General features: G+C 36.8%; 1 protein-coding gene across 1 annotated transcript in view; it reads right to left on the minus strand.

Annotated features, from left to right (window-relative positions):
- The window catches only part of AGBL1 (AGBL carboxypeptidase 1), a 207,478-nt gene that overhangs the window by 185,073 nt on the left and 10,304 nt on the right, over positions 1-12,101 (minus strand). Inside the window, exon 2 of the mRNA XM_053463773.1 lies at positions 1,754-1,817. Coding sequence (XP_053319748.1) covers positions 1,754-1,817 — 64 coding nt within the window. The remainder of the gene's footprint in view (positions 1-1,753; positions 1,818-12,101) is intronic.

Raw genomic sequence — 12,101 nt, forward strand, 5'->3', positions numbered from 1 at the left:
GAAATAAGACATTATCATTACTAAGTGACTGTCATTATCACATAACTTATTAATAAAATAGGTCAAAAGACATGATTTAGGAGATTGAAAATAACATTATAAAGTCCATTTATAGAGAAACATGTGATACCTGGTTCTGTAACAGCCTGAAGGTAACAAGAGCAATGCTCTTTGTAGAATACCAATGTAAAGAAATCTTTAGAAGGATTCAGCTTTGCATTTTTAACACTTGTCAAGACTAGTGTTTGCAAACGACATCCTGGCCCAAGATCAAATATGCAGTAACACTTCAGCATATGCACATTATACAGTTTGCTGGCAGAAGTTTCATTCTCTAGTTTATTTGAGAAAAATGTGTTGCATCAAGTGAAAATGCAAGAGGTAAGAGAAAAGAACTAAGAACGAAGAAAGCGCTACATGCGAGACCTTACAGTACAAACAGGAATTTATGATTCAGCCCTGATATATGCATGATATATACATGACTATATGTCCCAGAGCACTCATAGTTGTGTGTGTGTGTGTATGTATATATATATATATATATATATATATATGTCAATTCCTTTCCTGTCTGTATGTGTTAATGTATATTTGTTATGTATGTTTTAAACCAGCCCATTTGTAACCATGCTGCATAATCTGTTGGCATTTCATAAATAAAGGATAATAGTAATAATAAAAATAATAATTATATTATGAAAAGGTGGTTCATGATAATCGGGACCTGGGAAGGAAACTTTGCTTTTTCTACCTCAACGACATACGCTTTTATTAAGAATACCTCAATTTTGGGAATCTGACAGTGCTGAGCAAGCCATAGGCACGCAAAGCATATACAACAAATGGCCAATGGGCCATTCAGCCAGGCCCTATTTTGGTTTTGATTAGAAGGTATACATAAAGCTCAGCGGACACTAAGGATTTTTCAGTGTGGGATATACCAGTACCACTAATACAGGACCCTATTTAATTACAATGTTGTAAAGGTGCTGTTCCATCTTTAAATACTCAATACAGCATTACAAAAATAGTTCCGAGCAATGTTGAATATTCAAACTCTTGCTGAAAATATTTTTTTGATCAGGTAAAATTGTGTTCCTAATTTTCAGGGAATGCTTCATTATCATGTGGCACAAAATCATTCACTGATAGGTTGTTGCCTTAGAAACAGAAAAATCTTCTTAAAATGTCCTTTTTATGTTATTAAACCCTCATAGGAAAGGATAAAACAACACATCTCTAAAGATTCATATGCTTAACATAGCAGAGGGTGTACTTAATGTTTTGTCTTTAAGCACAATATTTACCATGGAACAGCAACATGTTGCAATCTATTTTTTGCTTTTAACTGCTTATATAAGTATCGAGCTATTCTGTTTTGTTAAATGGAACCGTCCAATTTAACTCTGATGGCGTTTTAGGATTAGTCTTACTAAAACAGTGAATCAAGTCAAGCTTCTTGTGTTGCCCTTAAAGTAGTTTATTGGCTGTACATAGATCAAAGAAATACCAAGCCATTATCCGCTCTTCTATATTTCACTTTTTCCTTATTTTTCCACCCTCTAGTTTAGCAGCTTGACCTATATTACATTTTTGTCCCTTTGAAAGCATTTGGAAAGCAGAAAAAAAAAAACATCATCTGGTCTTATTATATACAGTGCAGTTAGTTTGGGTTTCTCATGTCACCAGTGGTTTCATATGATCGCAAAACTAACAGCTGCAATAAGACTAATGCAATATGGTCACTTACCAGCAGACAGCAATTCACTTAACACACTGATGATATTCAGGATAACGTCTTTGTCATATGAACTCTGTCATAAGTAGAAAATAGAAACATTACATTTACTGTCTGGGAACACATGGCACATACAGTCTGCAATACTTTAAATACTATTAAATCACTGCTATCGGCGGCAATTCATCTTCCAATATACGGTAATCCCAAAACAATAAATAATAATAATAATAATATTGCCAATTGGGAAATACGCAGTACATATTTTAACATTATTTCCATCACAGAGCCTTAAATTAAGTTTTAACCCCTGGCATCTGTGAGATTTCGATGAATAGAAACAACGAAATACAGAATTTAACATCAAATAAGGACCATTTGGCCCAAACCACATTCCCTCGAGATTATAAGCTTGCAAGCAGGGCCCTCTTCACCTTCTCAGTAAAGTCTTTATGCTCACCTATTATTTTGATGAAAAAGTAAAGAAACCTCCTGATCAAAGATCATTTATTTTGTATTCCAAAGTAATTTTTTGATAATATACTTGATTTTAAATCTACTAAAATTTCTGATCTCATCACTCCAACTAATACACCTTATCCGTAGGAGTCAATATATGAACTAAAGCATGGGTTTGTAGGTGGATTGCAATGAGATAAAACATTTAGTCCTTACATTAACCATACATTTTAAAAGGGCCAATATGGGGAAAGTCTTCAAAAAACTTTGAAGGTATCTGCTAACTTTCAAGAACTTCCTGGACACATAGATTGATAAAATAAGATAAGTGATAAGCGAAGATCACCACTGTTCACTTTGTCCAAATAACTCACCCAACTGAAAGCTGATTTTACCAAGTATGATGTGGGAAAATGCCATAAAAAACAGTTTTCCCTTCTTCAAAATCTGTAAAATCTTTTGGGAATTTCGGCGTTTACCCAAAAATAATGTTTCTCTCGTTTTAAAACTTGCTCGGGCATCTATATCTCTCTGTAGTTCTTGCAACGTATTGTTAACTTCAGCAGCATTCACAACAAATCTATCCACTATCCAGGCCGGAATATCCATATCCATCAGGTCACGGAAACAAACTTCCATATCATTATACAGCTGCTTCAAATGATCCATGACACACGAGTATGTCATCATCTTTCAACGCAAGAATAATTGCCACCCAAAGAAGATAATTGGACAAATTCCCTATATCCAATAGAGTTTGCGTACAGTTTTCCAAGAAATCCCCTAATAATTTCCTTTGCATGATAAAGGTCACGGTTTCTTCCCTGCAGTTGCTTGTTTTCCAAATTAAGCTTTTCTGGTTTTAACGAGATAGTATTTGCAGTACAAAACTTTTTTCCGAATATAGGACAAAGACTATGGTCCTACAACGGGTAAAAACAATGGGCAGAGTACAGGGACTAAATGGTTCTGCTGTCAAGTTCTGTTTCTGAAAGCAATGCACTCGGTGTCAGGTTGTGAATGTGTCATACCTATAGCTTGTGGTAGATTTAATATTAAGCAGTATAATAGTTATAGCAGTTTGTCTAAAAAGCTTTATGCTTTTAATGCTCTTCTATTCATCGGCAGTGTGTTATCTTCCTCCTGAGTGCCCCTTTATCTTAAAAGCTTCAAGTTAGTACTTGTTCATCCATCACCCTTTTAACTACTGCAGTGGATTTTTCTGCAACCAACAGTATAACTTCTTCTATATTTCATCATCAATCAGTTGACTTTCACTGACATTCTTTATTGTTTTTATTGTTTTTCATTATCATTTTATTACTTTTATTATGAAATTTGACACGTATTTATTATGTTTTTCATCTATTTCCCTTTCCATGGCTTTATGGGAGTTTTTTTTTCCTTCTCTGCCTCTTGTTTGAGTACCTTTCACATTTATCTTTCATTTGCAAATTTTAGTCTATTTATCGCTATGTGATTCTTTAATCCAGATGAATTAAAGTGGTAACAATGAACTCCTTCGACCCTTTCACAAAAGCAGCTTTCCCCTTAAAGAGACACTCAGTACGAAAATTGGATATATATATCATTTTTCTATACTGCTGAAATTAATATTCAGCAGTATGGAATAAAAATAAAATAGAATCCATGGTTGCAGTCGTATCACAGGAATAAGAAGGGAAGTTTCTTTAAAACCAACTGAACCTAAAATAAATTGCTTCAAGTTAAATCGAAAGGATGTAGAGAATAAATAGATATAGTATTTTTGCTTCGACCAGGTGGTGTCGCAGGCCGCAGGCAGATTTTGGGTTGGTTTTGAAGAAACCTCCATAAAAAAAAGATATCCACTACTGATGAATGATACTTAAATATTCTCATCCTTGTGACACGACTGCAACCCTTGGTGAATATGCTAATACATAATAAGTGCACTAGTAACAATTTCTGAGCTGTGATATTATACTATTGCATTCTCTTTTCTTTTTATTCCACATTGCTGGATATTATTCTTAAGAGGCATGTTGCATTCCAAGAAAAAGTAAGGGTAAATCAAATTGATGGTATTAAGATTTTGCACCGAAGCACACTTACATACAATTCTTTTTTTTGTTTCCCCATAAATGATGAATGCAAAATATGCATTCATTCACCCCTACTTAACTAAGGAAGAAGCTGCAGCTCCACAGTTGCTCCCCCACCCCCATCCGTGGTCAGACATTACAGAAATCAATGGGAGAGTCTTATTATACAACCACCCCACAACATTTGCTGAGCCACAGCTGGAGCTGACTGGCAGTAAGTATATTACATGCCAGGAGATGCGTTTGGTTGAACACATCTACCGTCAAGCACTTGTCTCCAGGTAGTGTTTGAACGGGACACAACGGCAAGGAAGTACACCCTATGGAACACAAAAGAACACAGCCCCTTCCCCTGAATGCTTTAGAAAAACGCCAAGGGTATTTCCCCAAAACGTGCTAAGGCTGGGGTAGCAGACCTGGATAAAATATGGAACGCTACACAAATTTGCACAGTACTGTAATTGCAATATGTAAAGCGGCATAACCACCCCTTTCTGCTACTAATGCCCCCTGCTAAACAACTCAGCACCCTACTTGCATTTTGCACAATTTACATCGCCTGCCTCCCTTTAAGTGCATTGTACAAATCCCTCTCCTCTGTTTTGGAATACATATTGCAGACCTTAAGGTCTGAGGGTCCCCTACAGTTCAGGGGCTTCAGGGGCCTATGTTACACTCCTGCATGTGATATTAAAGGTATATTAAGTTTGGGTAGTATTACTACATGATACTGCGTGTTATGCCAAATGTTAAATGAGGTTCCAAGGTAAGCTCAGATTGCATAAAATTAGAATTTGGAGGGTTTTTTTTGTATATATTTAATTGTCATGCAGATAGGAGCAGGGTGATGTAAAGAAGTATAATTAGACAGGGCAGTTTGAGAGATGTTTATACAGTCTAACAATGTGTATCAAGTGACATTCCATGGTGAGGTCAGATTGTAGAGAAATATAAAGCTATTTGTGGCTCCAAAGCAAAATCATGGTAACCTCCACTCATGAGCTGGCTAACTGCAGCCTGCTGGCAACAGCTACCGTCACCTTAGTCAACTCTCCTTCAAAAGAGATCTGTCTTGGAATGAAGCCGTTGAGAAAAGACACATTATCCAAACTACTAAAGGACAACTTGTATAAAATTATACAATGATGAACAGTCGGTGCTGCATTTAGGGCAGTGCAATGAATGTTTCATGAAAAGGTATTCTAACTGCTGAATTGTGTTACCAGTGGCATCACTGCCATCTTTAGAAGTGGAGCTCTGCCTAACCAACTTATGCAGTGTGTATTACCCCACAAAGTGTCTTTGACTACATTTATCCACCCTAGATATATACTGCCCAGAGAACCAGTAACACCATTTTGTGCATCAAATGTTTTATAAGATGAGATTTTTTTAAAATTTCTATACATCTTACAGAGTTTTAAGGCACCATCACCTCAGGTTGTCTGTTCATCAAATGTATACTGTGTCTATGGTCTACAGTGCGGACCAGCAATGCTCTCTATGCTTGTGAGTGCACAACTTTCTACAGTACAAGATACTGTTCCTAATCACTATCAACATGTAATTGATTTTTATAATTAATACCGATATTATGACTTTGTGAATTGCTCCTTTCTTTTTTGTATTATAGTGTCGTCTTTGGGATAATGAGAATTGTCCAACAATTAGAAGGCCTTTGTTTCACCAAAGCTTAAACCTGACTCTATACAGAGTAACTCTGTGGCCTAGAAGAGTATTTCCGACAAAATGTTAGTATGTATTTAGCAAAGTCCTAAAGAAAATGTATAAGACACATTAGTAGCCTTGCAAAGAAGTTCTAGGCCTCATAACTTTCTCTGTACTCTATCCAATCTTATAGTTGAAATGTATCAGCTTCTTGGTTGTCATTTTTAGTTTTTGCTCTGAGTGGATATGAATAGCGCAAGTATATAAAAATACCAACTGTTGTTGTAAAGAAGAAATTTGAGCTCTTTGGGGATCCACGGTGGCAAATATTCAAATCTAAATGCGTCGATTTGTTCTATGGGAATGTGTATGGATAGATGCAAAACATTTCTGTGCGCTCTTTAATAAAATGTGCACTGAAAACCAAGACCCCTTTTCATACTTTCTTCAAACTTCTTCAAACCTGAGGTATTTTATCTGGTAATTAGGTAACAATTCTTCTATGGGGTGCAATGGAAGATTTATTGTGTCAGGTAATTTGAATCTAACCATAGGTTCCATAAACAGTAGACATTTCCCATTACATAAACCAATAAGTCGTTTATTATCTGCTAGTAGTGCTATGTCTGGATCTCAAGAAAAAAAGAAAAAATAACACAAATACATATCATTAATAATCCAAAAATATTGTTTTTCTTGTTGAGAGTGGCTTTTAACGCCACTGTCAATAATAGGAGCAAGTGTTTTGTGGATGGTCTCCATTGGGTTTTCCAAAGAAACAGAAATGTAATGTTTTGTACAGAATTTGGGATGGCTATAGGTATCGTAGCCAGTATTGTAAGTGGTTACCAGATATTATATTTTAATGTTAAAACTAAACGACAAGTACACTTCAAAAACATGTTACAAAATGTTCCATAAGACAATTTAGACGTAAAATCAATGTCTCGGAACAAATGTCTTTTGGGCACAAGCCAATCAAAGCAAAACTGATTCTGCTGTTTGGGATTCAGAAAGGCTTCATGTAAACAGGTGCACATTGAGAATCCATGAGTCAAGCAATGTGTGTCTATGGAAAGAAAGATCCTTAGACTGCGTCTGAGTCATTGGCCCTGCATAAAAAATCAACACCAACCAAAGGAAAAATAAGAAGAAATATAGCCGTCCTTCTACTGTTTCAAGGGGAATATTTATAGCGTTCCACGGGATTACCCTCTCTTTTAAGAGATTCAGCCAGTGCTGATTTCAGAGAATGGCATCATGCGCCAGAATTTTGCATCACTCCCTTATACTGCATGGAGTATTATGAACAACAGTGACACTCCGTGGAATACTGGGAGTTTAAAGGGGGGAATTATTTTGCCATTGAGCCTTAAAGAGAGCACTGCATATAGTAATGTAGTTCAGCATTGAATAAAATTTGGTTTTATTTAATTTACTTCCAATAAAGTTCATTATCTGCAGACCTGGAGGCTGCCATTGTTGTCAGTCATGTGATGTCTTGAGTGACTTATCCTGCTCAGGCAATATTGAGCTGATGCTTTATGGCAATAATGCTAATGATGTCCTGCTTAATTATTTCCTCTAGTCATTAGTCAGAGTGTCTGGCTAATTTATTAACAATGAGCAAATTGGCATACTATTCCTGCTTCTGCGTATGTAACTTTATGGAGTCATATGAAAGTTTTTAAAAATAAAAACAAAATTAGAGTCCCAATTTTATTTTTAAAAAAAACATGTCGGATTCCTCTGCACGGAGTCTATAGTCCTGAAAAGAGACCTTACCCTCTACATACTTGTCAATGGGACCAATTTTTATGCTATCAGTCAATATCCCTAGTGTGTTTACGGGCATCTTTTACGTAAGTTATTGATCAAAATTTCACATGCTCCATAGCAGAAATACTGCAATGCTTAGCCTATGGGTATCATACCTTACCTTAGAACTTACCTGTGAACATATACACTAGTAATATTAAATGATAACTGTACACTTATTTTACAGCTACTTAACATTTTGATCCTAATTATCACCATATATAACATATCATAACAAACCTAGGTATTATTGCTATATTTGAGATAACATTTATAAAAATACTTGCACTAATTGAACACAAAGAAAACATTGTTCTTCTGCGACAAAGAAATCATATATCTATGACAGAGGTCACTATTTGTAAAAGCTGTCAAGTGTTTTTGCGACCTCCCTGCAGTGTGACAGAATGGTGCAAAGCAAACATTATTCTAATTAGAGCAATTAAGGGAAAAATCATTCGCTTAGCGCTACACCTAAAACCTGTATGTTTTCACGCTAATTCATTCATGCATAACCAAATTAAAATACATATTTTCAGTAAAAAATATTGAGTTGGAATTGTGTTGGAATTTTTATTTTATTATTATTTTTGTTATCTTGTATTTATATAGCACCGGCATTATATACAGCATTTATGTATCTATTAGTACAAAAAATGTTAGGTAAATGAATACATCAAGCTGTTTGATTCATAACCTTAAGCTGAATAACTAGGCGGGATCTCTACTGCAAAAATAAAATAGAATAAAATGTATCTATTCAGGCATTTCCGAGTATAATTAATTATTGAATAGTGAAGGTTGAAAGTGCCCTCAAATGAAGTTTTATTTAGTTTGTCAGGTTGGCAACAGAATCCGAATCTGCTGTGATGAATTATTATGAATTATTTGTACTACATAATATAAACAAGAACACCGATGACGATGAGAATAAGAGTGGTGGGCTCTAAATAAGTTTCAGAGAAGCAGTATGTTGGTTTCCATGCTTGGAAGCATCAGTATTACCCTTTCATGAAAGTTCTTTATGAGAAGAAGGTATTTTACTCCTGGGACATATAAAGCACCTACGAAACAGGTGCAGGGATGGAAACTGATGAAATTTCAGATTAGAAAATCCCCCGTGTTCCAGCTACATTGTGAAGGTTTTATAGGGACCAATATATTCTTCCTACGGAGTTCTATATATTCGTGTACGCATATTTTTTTTTTTTTTACTCTTAAGAATTAGAGCTGGGAATTGAGACCATGGCAGATCAAATATATCATATTAACATATTTATGGACAATTTAATAAAGTTGTTAGGCAATGTTTTTCCATGTGATTACTGGATTACCTAACCCCACTAGATCTTCTGTCTCATTCCACTTCTATCTACTAATAGATTATAAACTCGCAAGAGCAGGGCCCTCTTCTCTTTTTACCATTGGGCTTTATATTTGTTCATGCTATTGTTAATGCTAATGTTATTGTTAATTTTGCATTCCCTCTGTAAAAGGAATATGCAATCTGTTGGCACTCCCCAATTCAATGTAATAATAATAATAATAATAATAATATATGCAGTAATCTACCCTACACTATTCAGAAGATGGTGAAATGGGATTACAATTTGTATTTTTAATTTAATCTACCAATAATGTAAATTTTAACCCCTTGACGACAATTGACGTGCCAGGACCGGCACGTCTTTAAACGGGTGCAGAAAGCGAACTATTTTCGCTTTCTGCACCGAAATGGCGTTGCTGTAATGCCTCAACCTCGAGGCATTCAGCAACGCCATGATCGGCACAAAGGGGCCATCTCTGGCCCCTCCCCGGGGCGTCAACATCCGCCATACTTTGTATGGCGGCGGACGCCCGTTTTAAAAGCGTTTAGGAGGCGATCAACGATCGCCTCCTAAACTTAAATGGTGTCGCTGGAATGCCTCGATCAGGAGGCATCCAGCGACACCAAACACTTACCTTGGGATGGACTGTGACCGCTCCGGAGAGCGGTCACAGCCGCCGCTGCAGGTGATCTTCGCCATCAAGCAAGATGGCGGCCGCCCTGTAAAAAAAACAATAAAGACTAAAAAGTCTGCTAGACGGTCTCCAGACCCTCTAGAGAACTCTGGCTCCACTTGCAGGTTGAATACAGGTACTGCATTCAACCATGCAAGTCAATGGAGCTCAGCTTTCTAATTACAGTGTGATTAGTAAAAATAAATTAAAAATAAAATAAAATTAATAATTAGAAAAAAATAGTAAAAAACCAGTAAAATGTAAAAATAATTTCCCACTGATGTCACTATCAGGGGAACCTTCAAGTTGAAAAAAATGTAAAAAAAGGCAAAAAAAAAATATATATATATATAAAAAAAATATATTTTTGTGAGCAAGTCCTAAAATTAGCATATTAGCTTAAAACAATTCTCGCATGGAAAGAGTTAAAATACTGGCATATTAAATGCCCATGGGGTGTCTACTTTTAAAAAATGTATGATTTGATGGGGTAAATTGAATTGGCCGGATTCAACAATGTCCCAATTAACACGGGGGGAAGGATGGCCACACATCTAATTTCCAATTAAAAAAAATGCACACGTACCAAATGTGGCCTTTTAGTTCCCCAAAAAAATGACAAACCCATGCATGTGGGGTATCACTGTACTCAGGAGATGTTGCTGAACACATATTGGGGTGTCGTGTGACAGCGTCATATACCAGGAGCTGTAAATTCATACATAAAGTAGGTGTGTGTGGGAAAAATACACACACAACAATACTACTGCAAACTTTGAAACAATGCTGGTGGTAAAATGTGTGCATGCAAAGAGTTAAAATACCAGCATTTAAAATACACTGTGGTGTGTAGTTTTCAAAAATATATGGTTTTGTTGGGCACACTGAAATGGCCCGGCTCAAAGATGTACCAAATAGGGCATGGGCAGTGGATCCCCAAATGCCAAAGTTCAACATTGAAAAATGTGCATGCCCCAAATGTGGCCCTTTTGCCCCCAAACAGCCAGGCAAAATCATTCATGTGGGGTATCACTGCGCTCAGGAGATGTTGCTGAACACATATTGGGGTGTTTTGTGATAGTGACATATACCAGAACCTGTTTATTCATACCTGAAGTAAAATGTGTGTGAAAAAACAAATGCAAAAAAATTACTACCATAAAGTTTGACAAAGGCTGATGGTAGAATAAGTGCTTGGAAAGGGTTAAAATACTAGCATTTGGAATACCCTGGGCTGTCTAGTTTTCAAAAATATATGACTTGATGGGGTAAATTGCATTGGCCGGCTTCAAAGATACCCGAAATGGCACATGGGGGGAAGAATTAGCAGATTTGGAAAAAATGGCTTTGAAATAGCAAAACGCTACCTGTACTTATTGCCCCATAATGGGTAGAAAAAAGCAAAAAAACATAAAAACATTGGGTATTTCTAAACTCAGGACAAATAGTAGAATCTATTTAGCAGATTTTTCAACTAAAAGTTAGAAACAGTCATTTTTTTCTAAATGTTTCACCATATTTTATACTTTTTTTAATAGTAAATAATATGATACAATCAAAACAATGTCATCTAAAGAAAGCCCTTCTTGTCCTGAAAAAAAACAATATATAATGTGTGTGGGTTCAGTAAACGGGAAAGAAGAAAATTACAGCTAAACACGATGTATTGGACAACTAAGTCCTAAATGAAACAACCCATCTTGACATGCCCCACTCCTCGCCCATCTCCCCTTTAAATGGGTGGGGGAATGCCCACTGACATCAGCGGGAACGCGCCCCGGCACTAGCGGGCATGCCTGGATGTCAACAGGACTATCCACTGATGTCAGTGGGTAGTCCTGGCTGTGTCCCACATGGGTAGGCTTTGGGTAGCCGGAGCCCACAAGCTCCCAGGTATGTACCTAAGTGCAGTGCCACAGTGGCATGTGGCCAAACCGGGACACCTGTGTTGGCAGCTGTGGTAAGTAGCAGGGAGGGGCAGAGCTGACTGGGGCAAAAACAGGACAATTGGGGAGCTACCCAGGATAGAGGGGCAGTGTCCATAAGTGTCCAGAAGCAGGTTTTGGGTTACTAAGATTTATGTTGTCCATCACATCTACCCACACCAAAAGCTTAGCCAGGGAATTTCTAATAAATTATTCCTCAGGGCAGATTGCATTATCACGTCGTTTCAGGTGGCTGAAGTCAGGCATCTTCACTTGCCAAGGTTGGGTCAATAACAATTTAAAACTAAACGGCGTTTGCAACTAAGACAGGACAGGGAACCAGGAACCAGCTCTAGGAAAATCAGGTCTGTGCTTCTTAGAGTGAAATAGCAACAAATGGCAGGT

The sequence above is a fragment of the Spea bombifrons genome, chromosome 4, assembly GCF_027358695.1.
Source record: "Spea bombifrons isolate aSpeBom1 chromosome 4, aSpeBom1.2.pri, whole genome shotgun sequence".
Classification (NCBI taxonomy): domain Eukaryota; kingdom Metazoa; phylum Chordata; class Amphibia; order Anura; family Pelobatidae; genus Spea; species Spea bombifrons.